The sequence below is a fragment of the Eptatretus burgeri genome, chromosome 13 (assembly GCF_056783735.1).
Source record: "Eptatretus burgeri isolate ZD-2024b chromosome 13, Ebu_testis_v1, whole genome shotgun sequence".
NCBI classification, from domain to species: Eukaryota; Metazoa; Chordata; class Myxini; order Myxiniformes; family Myxinidae; genus Eptatretus; species Eptatretus burgeri.
In genome coordinates this window covers 59,105,297-59,126,821 of record NC_140973.1, presented here as the reverse complement: position 1 = coordinate 59,126,821, position 21,525 = coordinate 59,105,297, and the positions used below count along the sequence as shown (strand labels likewise).

Sequence of the window (21,525 nt, the reverse complement as noted above, 5' to 3'; positions counted from 1 at the left end):
ATATATATATATATATATATATATATATATATATATATATATATATATATATATATATATATATATATATATATATATATATATATATATATATATATATATATATATATATATATATATATATATATATATATATATATATATATATATATATATATATATATATATATATATATATATATATATATATATATATATATATATATATATATATATATATATATATATATATATATATATATATATATATATATATATATATATATATATATATATATATATATATATATATATATATATATATATATATATATATATATATGTATATATATATATATATATATATATATATATATATATATATATATATATGTATATATATATATATATATGTATATATATATATATATATATATGTATATATATGTATATATATATATATATATATATATGTATATATATGTATATATATATATATATATATATGTATATATATGTATATATATATATGTATATATATATATATATATATATATATATATATATATATATATATATATATATATATATATATATATATATATATATATATATATATATATATATATATATATATATATATATATATATGTATATGTATATATATATATATATATATGTGTATATATATGTATATATATATATGTATATATATATATGTCTTGTTCATAAAGCAAAACACTTTCTCTCTACTAACTCCCCAATCTCCACCCCTCTCTCTGTCCCATCCTCACTCCACCCCCTCCTAATACAGTGCAGCATCCTCCCGCACATCTCTCTCTTTCTCTCTGTTGCTCTGTCTCAGGACATGTCCAGGCAATGTTTATGTCAAGACGGTGTTTGTCTCTGGACCTGTCAGGGCGGTGTTTGTTTGTCTCTGGACCTCGTGACCTTTCAGTGAGATTGTGTTGAGTAAGAGGCGGAGGCTTCGCCACAAGGCCCTGAGCTGCATAGGTTGTTTGTTAAAGGGTTATGAGTACAATAAGAGGATGAGATATGCACTTTGAGGGCAAATTGTACTATATAGCAAGGATACGATAAGTAATCCATTTCCGCTGAAAGTAAATTAATGTTTTGTTTTGGAAGACGTACCTGAGCCAGTTTTAGTGTCCACTCTCGAAAAACGTCCTCCTTGTTTGTCCCAAACAAATACACTCGTTCTGATTCTCCCACGCAACACAATTCCATTGTGAATTCAAAGCTGCATTAAAAAAACAAACAAAAAAAACATTAATATTTGTGAGTTTTTAATTTCAAGTTTTTATTCAGACATAACCACCAAAATAAATAAGTTGAGACATATGATGTCATTGATGTGATTCAACAACCATCAACCAGCACAAATATGGTGCCAGATACCTCATGCTAACACTGCAGGTACTTTCACTTACCCATGTTGGTTCAACGAGCCAGGACGCGTCACGCTAAGACAGCAGACATCACGCATGTAGATGCGCCCGCTCGGCTGTATGGTTCGCTCTCCTTCAAAGTAACTCAAAGTACCACCCTCAAGCACACAACGCCGGCGGCAGAAGTCTATAAAAGAATGAAACACCTCAGTCACCCACCAGATGAGCACTGAGTGAAAAGTGGAGAAGGATTGCAATAAAGTAGAAAGGCACATGCGGTGTGGGTCAGATGTGTGGTGTGTACGGCATAAGAAAAGTGCTTTCCTTGGATTAACTGCCAGTATTGCCATTCTGCATGTGGGTGATATTCAACAAATCCCTGAAACGAGCTTTGTGCAGATGTTGCGCAAACAAATGTGGATTTCTTCTTTTTCTTTCATATGCAGTGCATGGCTGTGGGTCGCATCATTTGCTGGAGGCAAAGTTGTACTGCTGATGCAGTGCCCCCTGTAGGCTAGAGTAGGAATTTGAAATTTGGCCAGGGTGGCGGCGATAACTCGCCGACTTTCCGTGGGATCTTTAGCATCTACCAACTAATGCTTGCAGATGGGTCCTGCTGCTTTACGTACATCAGATGGACGGCACACACGTTGATGCCTCTTCCTGCCTGCGAAACACCGGCATGAGAGTTTATAGCTGGGCCAAGATTTGCACCCAGGCTGTACAGCTCAGCGGTGGGTGTGCATTCCAAATGTGGGTAACAAAGTACAATTAAGATCAAATAAGATGGTAATTAAACAGATCTAAAAAACAAACCTGGTGACCCATGACAAGGTAAAACAATATGAGTGATTGACAGAAGCATTCGTGAAACAAATTCCCCTTTGCCATGAAACCGTATGTGGTTAACTGCCGTACCATCTCGACCCTTCCTGTCCAGTACTGCCTTGCTGCTCGAAGGTGTCTTGTAAAGAGTACCAGCACATGATGGGAATCTCTGGCCTGCCAGTCCAGGTACTTTAGTTTCGTGTGCTCTCAGCCAATCTGCTGAAACAGGAGTAACAGAATTATCTGAAAAGGAGGGGTGATGAGGGGAGGGGCTCATTTTTAGAGTTATCACACTGTGGAACAAAGTTTTTGTTGCATTGATACCAGCAATTGATCTTACCTAATTTGAGTGTGCGGAATTCAAATCTGAAGTTAGTTTCTCTCTGTAAGCTCGATTTTTTGCAATCCACCATTATCAACATTTATTTATTAAGTTACAATTTGAATTAAAAGCAAATTTAAATTAACATATATTTCGACATAAAGACGATAGGTGATTCAGAACAATTGATAAGGATGGAATGCAAAGTTCAAATAGGTCCTATTCAGGCAAGAATTTGCGCTTGTTGTTCTTGCGTTTGTGGACTTCCACAGGGCAATCTCGTTTGATGCTCCAGCAGTCGTCTGCCTTCATATTTTGTCCCATCGCCCTTGGTGGCGCTCTTCCATCGTCATTAGGTCCTGATGGAAGCGCTCTCCCTGTTCCTCACTTACAGCCCCAAGGTTCTCAGGGAATTGATCAAGGTGACTATTCAGGAAATGGAGCTTGACACTCATGTTGCACCCAAGATCGCGAAAAGCCAACAGCATTCTTGAAACCAGAAACTCATAGTTATCTGCCTTTTTGTTACCAAGAAAGTTTTGTATAACTGCGACGAAAGACAGCCACGCTGTCTTCTCCTTGTCATTCATCTTCCCTACAAATTCCTCATCACGTACAAGGGCATGAATTTGAGGTCCATCGAACACACCTGCTTTAATCTTCTCGAAAGACAAAGCAGGAAAAGCAGAAACTATATGTTGAAAACATTCACCATCGGCACTCAATGCCTTCACGAACTGTTTCATCAAGCCGAGCTTGATATGGAGTGGGGGGAAAATGATCTTCTCTCGGCTGACGATTGGGTCATTCACAATGTTTGGCATGTCTGCGTCCAGAGTTTCACGGATGGGCCACTCCTTCTGGATCCAGTGTTTCTCTCGAGCTCGGCTGTCCCACATGCAGAGATGGCATGGAAACTTTGTGAAGCCTTTCTGTTGACCAAGGAGAACGTTGACAATTTTCAGGTCCACACAAATGATCCAGTTGTGCTCGTGATATTTGAGTAAGTCAATGACCATTTTTAAGTCATTATGTTCTTCTCGCAAATGCACTGAGTGACCAACTGGAACCGCTCCATAAACATTGCCATTGTGCAAGAGAATACACTTGAGGCTGCGCTTAGAGGTATCCAGAAATAATCGCCATTCTGTTGGATTATACGAAGTAACACCTTAATTGCCTGAGAAGACCTGGGATATCGTGGCAGTAAACAAACTGCTTGTCTTCTGAGAAAACGGCGACAAAGATCTGGTCCCGCTTTCGGAAATATGAAACGTTTGCAGAGTGGTCAAGTAGATTTTTTTTTTCTTGCAGCCTGGAGGCTAATACCTCAGCTGCTTTCTTGGAGAGCCACAAATCATGCACCAAGTCATTCAATTCCGGTTGGCTCAACTGCTGAGCGGCTGAGGACTGTTTGGTATCAGATGAGGAGGCTTTGGATTCTGAAACCATTTCTTGAAGTCCGTCATCATGACCCTCATGCTCTTGCTGATCATGTTCACTGCCTTCATCTTCAGATAGGACAAAACCATTAAAGACTGGAACGGGGAGTTCCTCAGAGTGCGGAGTATGTCGAATTGCTGAGGGAATACAGGGATAGGAGATCTTTTGCCGGTTTTTCTTGCCGACACCCTTTGTGTTGACCAGGCAAAAATAGCAGTCAGTTACGTGGTCCTTGGGTTCTCACCAAACCATGGGAACTCCAAAAGGCAGACCCTTTCGTTTTCCTTTTGTCCAGTCACGAAGCATTTCCTCACAATTATGACATACAATATGAGGAGCCCATTTCTTGTCTTGGTCGCCAAGGGGAACATCAAAATAGGCTTTATAGGCACGCCTTACAAACTATGTTATATTGCGCTTTTGACGAAGTAGTGTGTAGCAGCCACATACATAGCAGAATGCATCAGGATTATTTACACATTTATGTCTTATTGCAGAAGCCATGATCAGATCTGAACAAAGAAAAACATAAAGTTAAAGAATATATATCAATAAAGATAAATAAATATCAATAAAGATAAAAAAATTGATGTGACATAAATCGTGAGCAAATCGTTAACAGCAAAACGAATACGGTCTATAGTTATTTAGCAGTTTAGGCATCGTGTATTTCCACTAAAGTCCGAAATCGCACCCCTAGTTCTCAAGTTATCCTGAGTGCAAATAGCAATGGGTGTCCTTTTTTGCGAAAATCGCAAGTTTCAAATTGCATGAAAATTAGAGCATGCAGAGGAAAACCGATTTCATATTTGAAATCAGCGTTGAAAAAATACATAGAATCAGTTGAAAAATCTCATGCAACAGATAATAAGAAAAAATTTGTTCCCCAGTGGTATAATCTACAGGTTTCCCATGAAACTCCTGCAAAGGTGTTCTCCATTATTTTACTAAAGGAAAATAAATAGCAAGTGAATGATGGAGTAAGAAAAGGATAAAGTAAGAAAATATGAAAAGATGATGAAAGAAAAGATGAGGAGGGTGGGTGGAGGGAGAAGAATAAAAGGATAAAAGAGAAAATATAGGAGGAAGTATAGGATGCATGCAGTTGAGGAAGATCGACTCATAACATATAGATAAAAACAGAGATGACAAATACACTGAACAATAACTGGAAATAAAATTACAAAATAAAGAGTAAACCAAAATAAAATGGTTATGATGAGGTGTGAAGGTGGGAGGAAGGAAGAAGGCAAATGAGAGGAAAATGGTTCTCAACAGGGCTCTTCAATGAGAATAATTTAAAATACAAAATAGGCAGTATAATTGCGAACGAAGTGAGCTTAATACTTAACGCGTGCACATGAGAGAGTAGGAAACAACAACAACAACAACAACAAAAACAACACAATACCCTGGCAATTAAGCCTGGTGTTGGCTTAGTGGTTAGGGTGGCGGCTTGGGATCCAAGGGTCCTGAGTTCAAGCCCCGTTGGCTGCTGAATTAACACCAGGGGGTTGACTCAGCCTGTCATCCTTCCGAGGTCGGCGAAATGAGTGCCAGTGTACTGGTCCCGGTGTATGCCCCGGTTAGAATAGGTGTACCATATCCCTGTGTGTCGTAAGAGGCGACCAGGGTTGGCGTCAGGAAGGGCATCCGGCCATAAAACATTGCCTCAAGAAAAAGCCAAACCCCTGCACAGCAGGGAAAAATGGCTGTAAAACGGTCATTTTTATTATTTACCCTGGCAATTATGAATCCCTGTCGTTAGCTATGACTTTTTGCTTCCGGTTGTTGTTAAACGCTGTGCGGTGTATAAACACGATTGGGTTTTATTTCTATCTTGTGAATATTACTTAACGTGTGCACATGAGGGAATAGGAAACAACAAAAACAACACAATACCCTGGCAATTTGGAATCCATGTCATTGGTTATGACCATTTTGCTTCCGCTTTTTTGTTTCCGGTTTTTTCATGGGGAATGATTCATGCCAGGAGATCATGACTAGAAGTATTTATTTATTCAATTATTTTTTTCCCAAAGTTAATTTTAATAAAGATTCTTCTTCTTCTTCTTCTTTAGGCTGCTCCCGTTTGGGGTCGCCACAGCGGATCATCCGTATGAACCGCATCGTGATTTGGCACGTTTTACGCCGGATGCCCTTCCTGACGCAACCCTGGTCGCCTCTTACGACACAAGGACATGGTACACCTATTTTAACCAGGGTATACACTGGCCCAGTATACTGGTACTCATTTTGCCGACCTCGGAAGGATGACAGACTGAGTCAACCCCCCTGGTGTATTAATTCAGTGGCCCAACGGGGCTTGAACTCAGGACCTTTTGGATCCCAATCCGCTGCCCTAACCACTGCGCCAACACCAGGCTTACACCACATGACTGCTTACACCACATGACCTATGACATCATAATTATGATTAAAACATTCCACATGAGTAGTTGCACCGATGGTGAAAATTTCGTCTCAATCTGACAAGTGGTTGCAAAGAAAAACATGAAAGTTCTGTGCGGACAAACAGACAGACAGACAAACAGACAGACAAACAAACAAACAAACGGTCCCAAATGCAATCTCCTCTCCTTTGACGAGGGTAACAAGAACGCCACTCGGCAGAGTGCATACCTCCGTCAGGCTGAACAGTTTACATTTTCTATCCAACTAATATATAAGCCAGATCTGGATTCAGACCTGAAACAAAACGAATTGGCTTGTTCTTGTCACCGAACCAACTCATTCACCAAGTTTTCTCATAAGTCGTCCTCAACTTTTTGAAATATCATGCCGTGTATCGTTTTTGGCACTATCTCTCAATGGTGAAGAATCACTTTAAAAAATTTTAAGTTCTCGTATCCAGACTTGGATCTTCACCAAAATCAAATCAATTCGTCCTTGTCACACACCTAACCTGTCCCTCCAGGTTCATCTGAATCTGTTCACAACTTTCTGAGATATAGTGCTATTTATTGTTTCGAGCCCCATCTCTCAATGGTGAAGAATCTCTTAGAAAATTGTCGTATCCAGATCTCGTTCCGGATCTTAACCAAAATCTAATCAATTCATCCTTGTCACATACCAAACCTGTCCAAAAAGATTCGTCCCAATATGTCCACAATTTTTTGAGATATCCTGCTCATAGACAAACAGACAGACAGACAGACAGTGGTGAAAACATAATGTCTGTCCACCTTCGGTGGTGAAGGTAATAACAGCAAATGCACACAAGGATGTATAAAACACGACAAAAAATTCATGAAGTAAGGTGAAGGATGGAAATGTGGTGGAGTGAAGAATGTGGTCAGACAGGGATTAACATGAAATACTTGGATGAGTTATGAAAGGAAGGTGTCAAATATGGGCCTTGTATTGGTCCTCCAGAAGAAAGAGAACAAAGAATATTACAAACAAGAAAATTCAGAGAAAAAAAAAATAGATGGGAAATCTTCACTCAAATGCTAAAGACGATAAACCCACAATGAGAATAAAGACTTCAAAAAACGAAGTAATGAAAGGAAACAGAGGCAAGAAGAAAGGACTGGTAGGTTACCTAAGTGGTGGTTGTGTTGCAAGAACTGCAGTTGCAGCTGCTGGCCAGCTTGTTCTGCCAGCTTTAAGGGGTCTTCGGGCAGTTCCGATAAGTCAGCGCCACAGAAGACTAGAGCCATGGTCTCCAGCAAGTCTGACGTCATCACCGAGGTGCACAGTGCCTGCAGAGAGCATGACATTTTCTGTAATTTCTAGTTTATACACAGTTTGCCTTTGTCGTGATATATTCGTCATTTGACATGCAAGAGCACATCGGGAGATGCAAAGCAAAATTCAGAGATAACATCTTACAACAAGATATTTGAATGTAATACAATGGAGTCCCATTTTAATAATGAATTTGAGAGTTCATAGAACACCTTACCCCATACAGTCTTTAGAAATAAAGGACATGGGTGGGATCTGCGAGCAGGAAATTTGATTTGTCGAGTTGATGTAAAATGCCATAATATTTTTCCAAGTGAAGGTACTGCAAAACGGAAGGTTTTTGAAAGCAAAAAGAAGGCGATCTGTGTTCTGCAGTGTTCAATTACTGCATATAATTCAATTCAAATAAAATAAAACTTATAATCATTGAAGAACATTTTTTTTATCAGAATTTCACCGCCGTTGATGCAGCATCATCTTATTTAACATGTTCCTTGAGTTATTTGTGCCTCTTGTTTGTGTCCTTTACGATATCCTTAAAAACAGGAAGTTTCCTGCTTGGAATGATTTTAAATTTTGTTTGACTGCCAGACAGGTGGAAAGAGTGAAAAAAAATTATCTCGCTCCTCTCTACGCATGTGTGATCAGAACAAATTTAGATCCAAAGTACTGCGAAACTCCAAGTTCGTTTTCCAATTCGTGTTCAAAATATAACATTCAATTGAAAATAAGTTCTTCCTCGATCATAAACTGATCTTTGTGGACAGAGAGACAGACAAAGTGAACCAATTGTTTAACCCCTCTTTTCACTTCGAGCTGGTGGGGTAATTGTGTGATGACGAACGGCACTTTTGGTGGACAATCCTATTTTAAGAAACAAATTTCAACTCTGTATAACCAGCAGTGAAACACCAAAATTGTCTATTTTTCTTTAAAAGATTAACAAAACCAAACGAGCCATTGCGGAGAAATTGACTGAAACACTCAATTATAACCAGTTAGTTAAGCACTAATGTTGGCAAACCAGGAGCTGCAGGTCAACCTTTATGAAGTGGAACATTGATCTTTATCTTTTTTGGGGTGATATCTAGGGATTGACGTCACTCTCACACTCCTTGAACATTAGGGTGGCACCATTTTACTGGAACATTGCAGTCCCAGTTTAAATAGTTTTCAATACAAAGACCAGTCTATAAAATGTAGGTGTTCATTATAATGAGACTCGACTGAGTTGTCTTTTCCTGAAGTTGTTTTGAGAAGTTTAACAGAATCATCAAAACGAGTGTGTTGTGTTTACCGTACTTGATTAAGACCGTTTTTGTTATCACTTTTATTTGTTTACAGAAACCTCAGATCACAGAGGAGCCAAAGGACAGATGGAAGAATGTTCAGGAAATGATAAAGCATCAAATGGAAACAGCAAGACAAAGACGTCGTACTTGAGTGGATGAGGGGCAGAAAGTGAGATTATAAGAGAACAGGGTTGGTTGTGGGAGATCCGGTGATGATGGGCAGCAGTTTTGAGAGACTTGAAGGAGGGACATGAGACAACAGATACAAGGAGTGAGGACTCCACATATGAGAGAATAGAAGGATGTCAGGATTAGAGGTGAGCGTTTAGGTTATAATTGGAAAGGATGACCAGGTGTGGGATTTTGGAAGAATGTGTTTGACCTGGGCAGGATGGAAGAGTTTGCATGGAAATGCAGCATGTGCACCATGCATATGATAACACACAGGGGGTGGTTTGTGATGCATTGTCCATGGTTGTCACAAATAGTAGAGCACTTCTATAGTTTAAAGCAATGACCGCAACTCTGCACTCAAATCAAAGTTTTCCAATCATTGCACACCATGTGATTCTGCTGCACCCGATGGTGCCAGCAACAAGTTACTCTGTACCTTAAAAATTATCCTCAATAAGCAACTTTCAAAAAACGAATGAACGATAACGAGGCCTTTTGCACATGAGCTATGTGCATGTTTACAGTCACCTGGTTCTGCTCAATGGGCACTTTTAACCTGCCGTTACTGGCATGAAATCTGTCATTAAAATGGTCTTTTGAATGTATTTTTCAGCATTTAGACGAAAGAGTGGAAATTTCAAAAATGGAAAAGCATAATAAAATCTGTTCCTGAATGAAAATTGGACTCATGGAAATACAGGATATATGAGACATATCCGTAAGAAGAGGTACAGTGTTGAGTTTGTACCTTTCCTGTTAGTACTTGCAGCAGTGGATACAACACGTGTACACACACGTACACGTACACGAACACACGCGCACACACGTACACGTACACGCGCACGTACACACACACACACACACTTCTACTTTTACCAATAGATGTAAAAATCTAGTGTAAATTATTTTGTGACCCAGGAACCAAACAAAAAAATCTGTATTTTCAACGGCACTCACAACAAATACACCTCCCACTCCCCCCTCCTCCATACCCCTTTCTTTCTAACCATGATTAATAGCAAATGTCATCATTTCAAACTGGCCCTGTGCATTGACAAGCCCCAGATATGACCTTCCCCATTCGTGTTAAGAAGTACCCAAACCAGATCTGGCATCTCCCTCTGGGAAATCTGCCTGAATATTAGTCATGACGGCATCATCTTTCCAATTGCAGATGTCCATTAAACAAATCATCAAGCCTGCCATGTTTACACGAGGTCGTCCCACAAGGTTCAAAGTCCACTCACTGTCAGGGATGATCGAGCAGGTCAGGTGGAACGTCCCGTCCACAGGCATTGCATGGGCCCGTGTCATACGGAGTTTTTGCCGAACAAGCTGCAAGATATCAACTTTTTGGGCAAATTTATCAGAAAGTTTTCCAAGTCTTCAGTTGTGCAGAGGCACACCCCATTCTCAGAGGTACTTTTACAAGTTTTTTCGGATATTTTTGAAAGCTTTGTGATTCGCTCATCATGTCTGTGCTACATCAACACCACATTAATTGGTGTAGCGAAAAGGGTTGACCTTATGTCGTTTTTCTTGGTTGCTTTATTTGGCTGAAAGAGCATGGGGGTTAACTTGTGGAAATCTTAGCCATCTGGGGTGATTGATTAGGTGAGAGCTGATTGTTTATTCCTTCCAATTACAAGGGAAAGATGTCATTGAGTTTTGTTATTTGTATGATAACTGCTATTGCATTTCACATCATGCTACAAGCTTGGGACCACGCTGGGACCATGTCGTTGCTACCACGCTGTCGCTGATGACTCGCCAACAAGTGATGAAACCAATTTACTGCCGCTGAGGGAGCATGTAGCATTGGGATTCTCATGTATGTGCAAATTGTGAATGTCTGCAGCTGGAGAGGAACCCAAGTAGAGTTTGAAACAGCAAAAAGCTTACCTCGTGCAGATTTTTTGGTTGCTTTATGCAGCTTTATGTAGGTTGCTTTATGCATTTTTCCTTCCTTTAGAAAGTCCACTCAGGGGGAGCGAACAATGGAGGAGTTCTCGGTAGCAACGATGGGTCTGGCAGTGTCACATCCGTGTCCTGTAGCCTACTTGCACATATGTGCCTTTTCCAGTGCCACTGCCTCTGGGGGCTTTGATGGACACCTCTTCAGTGCTGCCTGAGTGTGCTGAGCTCCGCCAAACTGAACCACTGAACTGGACCCCAAACTGAATCATAAACTATACCACTGCCCAACTGGACCAAAAGCACTACCTGCTGAGTTGTTTTCCACAACAACGCTCCACCCCTCCACTCTCATTTACCCTGTGACAATGCACTCATTGGCTCTCCCTGAGAAACCTGGTGCAGTCACACATCCAACGCTGCCGGCAGGCCAGTCTTTATATCACCATGCGGCCATGAGGTAAATCAAATTATCCTCAGAGAGGATCTGCTTAATTTGCGGAGCCAGGTTGACAGTTTGTGATTAGGAAAACAGACAGATAAAGAAGGAATTATTGAAGGGGATAAGAGGGGAGGGGGGTGGGGTGGGCGGGGGAGGGGGTGAAGGAGAGTGGGGATTTAGACATATATGGAGGGGAGGGGAAACATGATTATCATCTCCTGAACAGACTCAAACACATGTCGTATCATGTTTACAGACACTGCATGCTTATGCTATACATGTGCTGAAAGCAGAACTACACTGTGTTACTCTCATTAAACTCAAATTACATCTCAGCAATGACACACACACACACACACACACACACACACACACACACACACACACACACACACACACACACACACACACACACACACACACACACACACACACACACACACACACACACGACTTGGATGGGGATGATGTGCTGAGGAGCTGGCAACGAGCGTAGATGGTTCTGTGTGCCAGGCAGAGAAGACAGAAATGGGCCTGAGGCAGTGCGATGTTGTTGGCGCCTCAATCGCGATGCCGAGTCACCCACGGGGCAGTGACCCTCGCAAACCACCGAAGCAGATGGAACATGCACTGCAAATTGGGAAGCCCGCACCTCCTTTGATAAGAATAAAGACCATCTCACAAGCGGATGGGGATCGGCACCAGGCCGAGAGATGGTTGAAGTGCTTCCTGTCTCATCAAGAATGAAGTTCAACAAGCGAAACCTCAACAATGAGTGTTGGGGCATAAAGGAGAAGAAGGTTTTTCTCCATTGTAAAGTCTATTCGAGACATCAGCAGTGGGGGAAGACCGGCAAGTGGGGTAGATTAATGGATCACTTGAAGAAGACGAGATTGGCCAACAGAGTGGAGATGGTGCCATTCCACAAATTAAAAAAAAGTTGTCATCCACATATAAATTTCTAAATAAAAATAAAGTAAAACAGATAAAGTTAGGGCCAGAAGACAAGCAGAAGAACATATGAGGAGGATGGGAGCTGTAGGTTTGCCGGATGATGGACAGTGGGATGGTGGGAATGTGGCTGCGGTGGTGTGGAGAGGGGCGATACAGCGAAGCAGGGGTTTGGAATTTGGTACGTCACTGGGGACGCATCAGATGAGGGAGGGGATAACGCGAGGGAGCGGAATACCACCACCCAAAAGGGGGGGGGCAGGGAAAACAGACCTGACTTCAGAGATGGACCAAGTGAAAACACATACACAGATGGAGAGGATGAAAACGAGAATCGTAGATGACAATAATGGGCAGAAGGATGAAGGCAAACAGTGTGGTTGAGGAGAGGAAGAGGATGATGATGATAACAAGGTACAGCATGCTCTGGAAGAAGAGTTGGCTAAACAAGATAGGGGAGGTGAGAATGGCACCACTTGCAGAAAGATCACAACTCTGCCAACAACATAACAACAAATGCACAAAACACCAACAGAAGAACAAACCAATCATTAAAATGATACCAAAATCAGCCCCCCCCCTGAAATGAATAAACATGAATTTTGTAGCAGCACTGCTCACTCAGAAAAAATAACAATGAAAGACTGCAATAACACGAGAACAGGCCCCACAAATAGGAAGCAAACATCACTGTGGAAGTGGAGACTCGAGAGATAGAGAGAACTACTCAGAAAGGAGACAGGACAAATACAACAATGGCAAAGAGGAAAGCAAAGCCCAAAACTAAAGAGAAGAATCACAATATATATATATATATATATATATATATATATATATATATATATATATATATATATATATATATATATATATATATATATATATATATATATATCTTCTTCTTTCGGCTGCTCCCGTTAGGGGTCGCCACAGCGGATGATCCATATGATCCGCATAGTGATTTGGCACATGTTTTACACCGGATGCCCTTCCTGACGCAACCCTGGTCACCTCTTGCCACACAGGGATCTGGTACACCTATTTTAACCGGGGTATACACCAGCCCAGTACACTGGTACTCATTTCGCCGACCTCAAAAGGATGACAGGCTGAGTCAACCCCCTGGTGTATTAATTCAGTGGCCCAACGGGGCTTGAACTCAGGACCTTTTGCATCCCAAGCCGCTGCCCTAACCACTGCGCCAACACCAGGATATACATATACATATACATATATATATATATATATATATATATATATATATATATATATATATATATTGTATGATCAAAGATAAAGACCAAGAGTTAATGGGTGTTCAAAACAAACTCAAAACAAAAACAAAAAAAGAGCAATCAGAGATTAGAGACCTTCGCCAGGACTTCTTTTGAGTGTTGTATTTTTATGGGCTAAAGGGTAAATCCAACATGGCTACCAAACCATGTGACCAATGATATCATTTGTGTAAACCTTTTGTTTCTCATGGACAGGCAGTCTTGTGTGTAAAGTTTTGCCTCGATCTGTTCAGCCACTTCAGAAAAGGTTTTTGAAGGTTAAAAAAAAAACCGAATATGGCTGCCGAATAACGTGACCGATCACATAATGAATCCTTTTTCTGTGGACCATTTTATCCCGAGATGACCCTCAAAAATTTTCATACTGATCAGATGTGGCGTTCTCCACATGCAATAATGATGTCATAATGAGGGTACCTATGACATCATAAAAATCACCCTCATTCCCCATGAGGAGTAAATGCTATGTGCCAAGTTTCACTTTTTATCTTGGTGCGGTTTCAGCGATACAGAGGTCCAAAGTTTTTCCGTTTTTTTCCAATATGGCTGCCACACCACGTGACCTATGATGTCATAATTATCATTAAAACATTCTGCATGAGTCGTCGCACCAATGGTGAAAATTTTGTCTCGATCCGACAAGCGGTTGCGGAGAAAAACATGACAGTTCGGAGCGGACAAACAAACAGACAAACAGACAAATGAAAAATCGTGCTTGGCACGACACTTGGCGAATGAGTTGACCTTTCCGTGTGGTGGTCCAAGCTGTAATGTCATGGAACGTGTGGTGTTTATTTGTTCGTACATTAATAAAATGACGCGACGTCACAAATAACAATTATCAGGCGCGCGTTGTCATGGTAACGGCAGCAGATTGAAAATTTTCACAACTCATTTAAAGCCACCATGCGACATTCAACAACCTATCATCGGTGCTTGTTACCTTCATTCTGATCGTCGAAAATATTTGAAAATACCAAGGAACATTGCTTTTCAACCAGCTTCACGATCCCGTTATAAGGTTTGAAATATCTTGTAAAACAAAAATGTGTATTTTATATATGTGTTTTTCATGTTTTGGGTGACCCTGACCTTGACCTTGGGTCAATTTCGATCAAACTTTGTACACATGTTAATATTACATGCATAAATAGACAGTATAAGTTTCAATATAATAAGTGCAAAACTGTGTGAGAAATCGCCATGTGGAATTCACCAAATTCCCCATTGGTTTATAATGGGCGATAATATAAAGTGATTCAGAATCCAGATCCTGATTTTGAACATCACCAAAAGTCACATATCTTTTTGCACTGTGGATTTCTATCAGCTGTTAAAATTTCATCCAAATCGGTTAAGAATTGTGACCTGAAGAACGAATAGAACTTTTTTTTAAATCACGACAAGAGCTAAAAACTTTGACGTCATACGCTTGCGAAAACTGTGCATAATTTGTACCAACATGCATTTCAAAACATTTAGATATTCCATTGAAGTTTGTTTTGGCGTCAACAAGAAGTCGCTACGACTTCCGGTCACTGAGTTATGTCCAAAAATGTGTTTTCAAGTTGTGTGACGTCACGTCGTAACGTTTAGTCCGATTTCGACGGGGTTTGGACGCGGACCGTCTCAGGTGGATTGCCTATCAGGTGTAAAAAATGAAGAACGACTGGTCCAGCCGTTTGGGCTGTAGACGACCGGACAAACAAACAAACAAACAAACGGAACAGACCAACATACTTGACAAAATCGAAGATTTCGCCAAGTCACAAACAGACACAAATGCAGTACCCTCTCCTCTGGTGACGGTAATGAGAGCAAGGAAAATAAAAAAGTATGGTGAGACCAACATCAGGAGAAAACTGGAACTGCACTTGATCGAGCTCCCAGGCTGAACATTTTACGTTTTGTAACCCACTGATGATGATGATGATGATGCCAGGTCTGCATCCGGACCGTAACCAAAATCAAATCATCTTGTTTTGCCACCTACCCCAACTCATCTCCACAACATTTTGAAATATCATGTTACGCATCATGTTTAGCCATATCTATCAATGGTGAAGAATCACTTAAAAAGTTCTCGTAGCAGGATCCGGATCTGGATCTTCACCAAAATCGAATCAATTGGTCCTTGTCACAGACCCAACCTGTCCACAACGTTTTGCGATATCATGCAATAATATCATCGTGTTATATCAAGATTCTACTGACAAATTGGGAAACGACAGCAGAATGTGTCATCCCTCCTGAAAAAGATTAACTAGATCGATTCTGGAAAGTAATTTATGAAGTTCAAAAAGAACACAACAAGGAGGCGGAATGGATCAGAAACTTGGAAGAGAAGAAGCAACATCTCAAGGAAATATACCCAGTAATATTAGACGAAAAAAAATTTGACAACTGGCAAAAATGTCAGGTTGGGTGTGTGACAAGGACGAAATATCTTCGGGTCTTGAGTTTGAGCCCCTGTCATGCCATTGAACCAAGACCAGTTGGGTTGACTCAGTCTGTCATCCTTTCGAGGTCGGCAAAAGTAGTACCAGCTAACTCGGGTTATAAGCCAGTGGAGTATCCTGTGTCAGAGTGGTTACCTGTCCAGGTTTGTATCCCGTAGCCAATGAAATAGCCTCGGCAGCTCCGATGCACCAGGTGTTAAAGGAATGGTTATTATTATTATCATTATTATTATTATTATTATTATTATTCCACGTTCACTCCACTCGAGCATTCATTGAACTTATCCAACAGGAACAGGAAATTAATGAGTGGCTCCCAGAGAGTAACACCTTCCCCATCTCAAAATCTGAAGAAACCCATCTACAGAAACCTGACAAATAACCTGTCTACCAACAACATAAAACTTCTGCCAGGAATAATCACAGAAATCATGTACCACCACTTATCACAACAAGGAGGTCTAGAAGCAGAACAGAAGGGATGTAAAAGAGGATGCTATGGAACAATAGACCACCTACTACTAAACAAGGCCAGACTCAAAAACTGTAAACCATGAAGAACCAAATTAGCCATGACATGGATAGACTATCAAAAAAAGCTTCTGATAGTGTTCCACATTTACGGATGATAAAATGCATGCAAATGTAAAAGATCAACCCACATATAATCAAACTGATTGAGAAAGCAATGGAACACTAGAATACCACATTGATATTACAGCCCATGGAAGGAAAGATCGAAACACCAGGGATGAAGATACGACGCAGGATCTTCCAGGGTGACAGCCTTCCACCCCTCCTGTTTTGCCCAACCTTGAACCGACTGAGAAACCTCATCAATCAGCAATTACACAGATACACCCAAACAACCAGAAAGAGAACATCCAAAGAGACAAAAAGGTGACACATCTACTGTACAAGAATGATTTAAAATGCTTTACACCAAATGACTAATATAATTGGCAGAACAACTCAAATTAGTGAAGCGGTACTCCAACTTCATTGAAATGGAATTTGTCCCGAGATAAGTGTGCCATGTGCACATTCGTACAAGGTGGACCCACAAAAATGGACAACATAAAAATTGACCGAAACACAACAATACAGGAACTATAAAATAAAGTATCATACAAATAACTTGGAGTAGAAGAGGGCCACTATATATGTCACAAACAAATGTGCAAGACAATTGCCAAAGGATAGCTGCGTAGAACGAGGCTGATCCTGAAAACATAGCTCTCCCAAAGCAACAGAATTTAAGCCATACACCAACTCATGGCACCAGTATTCCAATGCAGTTGTGGAATAATAAACTGGCCACAAATAGATATCAATAAACAAGATATCAAAACAAGGAAACTCTTCACTATCCATGAAATGTTCTACAGAATACAATGCATCCCAAGAATGTACCTGGCAAGATGAGAAAGAGGTAAAATCTTGATGGAACTCAACCAAATGCACAGAATGAAAACAGGATTGGCTGAATATAGGAAAAGTCAAAAACACTACCAAGTCGAATTTGTATGCAAACACAGGCAGAAAACCAGACAAGGTATCCCTAATCTACCTTGCAAAAAAATTCCAAAAAACAGGTGCAAATAGAAGACATCACACATGAAACCGAATCAGCAGGAACTTGGGCCACAACAATTGCAAAAAAGACAAAAGAAAAATATGAAGCAAAATATCAACAGATGTACACAGACAACTGGGAGAACGATAAAAGAGCAAGAAGATGTATATATATATATATATATATATATATATATATATATATATATATATATATATATATATATATATATATATATATATATATATATATATATAGCCCCTGTTGTTTTAGTAATTTTACAATACAGAGTTAAAGGGCGAGCCCATATTTATGTACAACTAAAACAGCCACCAGTCTACGAGTCGGCCATCTTTGATCAGATTCCAAAATAAAATGACGTGCATGTGTATGCCATCATGTACCGTGCTTGTGCCAAGTTTAAACAAAACCGGCAAAAAAAGAAAAATAAATGGCCGCCATTTGGCCACCTCCGATAAACTCTCGAGACAAAATGACATGCATATGTACGCCATCATTCCTTATCTGTTTGCAAAGTTTGAATGACCGGTAAATGCATGTCCGAGAAATGCTTGAGGACGTGTTCAGCATCGGGTTTTTTACAACTGAAATGGCCGCCAGTCGGCCATCTTTGATCACATCGCAAAACGAAATTATGTCCGTATGTACTGCACACCATCATATTGTTGTGGTTGACGAAATTCGCAAACCACCATTCAGGTCCCTTAGGTGAGATATCTCTGTAAGTATATGTGTAGTTAGGCCCAAACCCGTTGTTTAGAGGGAATAAATGTCATTCATTCGGGCTGCGACCCCTCAAGATAGCCGTTTTTCTTTTACTATCTTTATTTTGGACCAGCCGCCATTACTACCACCACCAACCACGTCTCAACAGCCATCACACAACAACCACCAACCACAACGCCGCTTCACAACAACAGCCACGACCCTTGCCGTCACATCTCGCTCTCGCAACCATCGCATCACCGCCATTTCCGCGCCGCTTGTGGGCGCCGATCCTGGACTCGTGCAGGGCGCGCACCGAGCAGCGGGTGCAAAGGCACAGCCTTTCCGAAGAAAACGGATCAAAAACGACTCACGCCCACTTCTGTTCCATCCTAACAGTGAGCATGGGGCGATTTTGCCCCGCCTCCAGGTGCGTCGGAGTAATATCGCTAAATGCAAATTCATGGATCAAAAAGCATTCACGCCCACTTTTCCTCTGTCCAATGGGGAGCCAGCCAGAGGTAAAGGGTCGAAGGTGAAGGAGCGAAGCCCCGGGGCTATAAAGGGCCGAGTTCGCAGTTGAGTTGGGAAGAAGTAGTAGTAGTCAGTCAAGTGGAGTTCGGAGTTGAGTTGGGGAGAAGAAGCAGTAGTAGTCAGTCAAGTGCAGTTCGGAGTTGAGTTGGGAAGAGCCAGTCAAGAGAGGAGTCGGAGAAGGCAGTTGGACGGAGCTGTGGAGAGTTGGAGAGGTGACGGCGGCGAAGGCAGTCGAGGGGGTGCTCGTGTCAGAGTCGGGGAGCTGCGGAGAGGAGAGGCCGGCAACGCGACCGAGGTCGTGCTGGAGACGCTCGTCGCGGGACCCGAGCCAGGGAGATATCCTCCTTCCCCCGAGCATCAACAACCCCCTCCTGTTTCCCCCCGCGCTGAGATAGTGCGAGAAGGGGGCCCCGTTCCCACCCCATTCCAGACACTGTCCGCGAGGCCCGCGGAGTCGGGGCGCCACCGCCATTTTGCGGCTCATCATCAGACGGGTAGGCCCGACGCGGTCTCGGCCCCAGGCCCGTCTGCCCCCATCATCCTTGAGGGTGGTCCTTTTCTTTTGCTTTGAGTATATGTGTTGTCGGCGCCGTCTGTGAAGTAAAACTGTATAAGTGTTGCCGTGTGCTCGGTAGTCGGTTAGCTCTGCATTGTGTCTCACTTTTACATTTGCTTTTTGAGTATTATTGTGTGTTTCTTCTTCTTTTACATTTGCTTTTGGTGTAATTGTATATGTGTGCTTTCCGTTCATCGCGAAATAAATGTGCTTTATGTTGAACTGTTTTCCCGTTTTGCTTCGTCTTTTCCTTTATTGAATCTCCATCTTACTTCACGTAAAGTGTTGGTCGTGGGCTAAAACGCCCGATATAATTAATCGAACCGTCCAGGTTGACGATAACACCGCTCGGTTATCCCGATAGTACGGAACGGGTCGCTTAAAGTGGCCCGTGTCCGAAGTCGACCTGCGGCGAGGTGCGATCGCCCGGTCTACCCTCCGTGTGGGTACTTAGGTAGGTCGAATTTGGCGAGCAACCCTATCCCACGCGGGGGGCCGATTGGCACGATCGTGGTGAGGCCGAAAGGCCCACCCGTGACTAGTTCCCGGCGTTAGTCCGAGAGGGTCACGACGGGATTGTCCGTCCGGTGGGCGACGTGCCGCGATTCGAGTTACGTGGCCGTTCGCACGCCGGCGGGCGCGAATCCGCAACACTGGTGTCAGGTCGTGCGATATAAACTCATCGCCCTCCTCGCAGCACTGGTATCGGAGAACGGGAAAACGGGCTCTCCTGTCTCCAGCTAAATTCACGGGAATCGGTCCAGGGGTGAGAGGAGCGACCCCCGATTCCCTCCAAATTACGAGCGATTCAAATTAACCCTTTACGAGAAATAAGATGGCGTCTCAAGGCGAGCGGGAGCCGGGGGTATTAGAAATGTATATGTGTAGTAATGTAGGATCCATGGTCCAGGATGAAATCCCCGTGCAGGAAATGTTGGTTGTGCAGGAACACGAACTCGTCCAACTGAACCCAGAGCCCGAAATAGGTGCGGCGGCGGCCGCGGTGTATGACACCTCCCCACCCCCCCCTCCGCCAAAACCTCCCGATTCTGGCCGAATCGGCTCACCCAAGCGCACCCGACATGGCCCAGCTATGCGCCATGCTGGCGGAAATGACAGCGAAGATGAATGCGAACATGAACAAGCAAATGAACGAAATAAAAAGCATGAACGAAAAGATGGAAACAAACATGAAGGAAGAAATGAAAGAGCTGCGGGGTGAGACACAGAACATGAAGGCAGTAACCGGGGAGCTCAAAATGGCGACGCCACGGGTGGGAGCGAACGAGCTGGGAGGGGGTGCAACGGCTGTCGGGCCGCGGTGGAGGCGGGTGAAAAAATAATTCGGGGGACGTGTTGGGCGAGGGTCGTGACGGAAAAAGTGACGGTAACCGAGAGGGACAAACTAATTGGGGTGACGGAGACGTGCACGAGGGAGATAAGGGAAGAGACCGAAATAATAGTTGAGACAAGGGAGGTAAAGGGTGAAGAGGTGACTGAGTTGGCAGAGACACGGGAGATGGGAACGATAGAGGGAAGACTGCACGATGAAGACGGGGTAAGTGACGCACACACACACACGGAGGTAGTGGAGGATAATGGGGGTGAGCTGGTGGACTGGGTGGGGACCCAGTGCGAGCAGCTGGATGGCCTCCTCCAGGAACTAGGGGAGGGAGTATGCCCCCTTGAGGCGAGTCACGACCAGGTGAGTTCGGTCGTGCTTTGCGAGGTTGAGGGGACGAGTGCTGTGGACTGGTGCACGCCAAGCTTGGGGGGTATAGAGGCCCCGGAGACCCTTGTGGGGACACGAATCCCCAGTGTGGTTGTCCCTGTGTGTGTGGTGCAAGGTGTGAGTGTGTCCCCGTGTGTGGAAGCGACCCCGTGTGTGAGTGGTGTGGTGGCGATTGTGCCGGA

General features: G+C 42.3%; 1 protein-coding gene across 11 annotated transcripts in view; it reads right to left on the bottom strand.

Annotated features, from left to right (window-relative positions):
- The window catches only part of ARAP1 (ArfGAP with RhoGAP domain, ankyrin repeat and PH domain 1), a 187,933-nt gene that overhangs the window by 43,156 nt on the left and 123,252 nt on the right, over nt 1–21,525 (bottom strand). For 9 of the 11 annotated variants that reach the window (XM_085852622.1, XM_085852623.1, XM_085852620.1 and 6 more), the window contains 4 exons: nt 7,547–7,706; nt 2,307–2,435; nt 1,431–1,575; nt 1,132–1,240 (listed from right to left, as the gene is read on the bottom strand). In XM_085852622.1, coding sequence (XP_085708748.1) covers nt 1,132–1,240; nt 1,431–1,575; nt 2,307–2,435; nt 7,547–7,706 — 543 coding nt within the window. The remainder of the gene's footprint in view (nt 1–1,131; nt 1,241–1,430; nt 1,576–2,306; nt 2,436–7,546; nt 7,707–21,525) is intronic. The other 2 variants (XM_085852625.1, XM_085852621.1) reach the window with 1 other exon arrangement.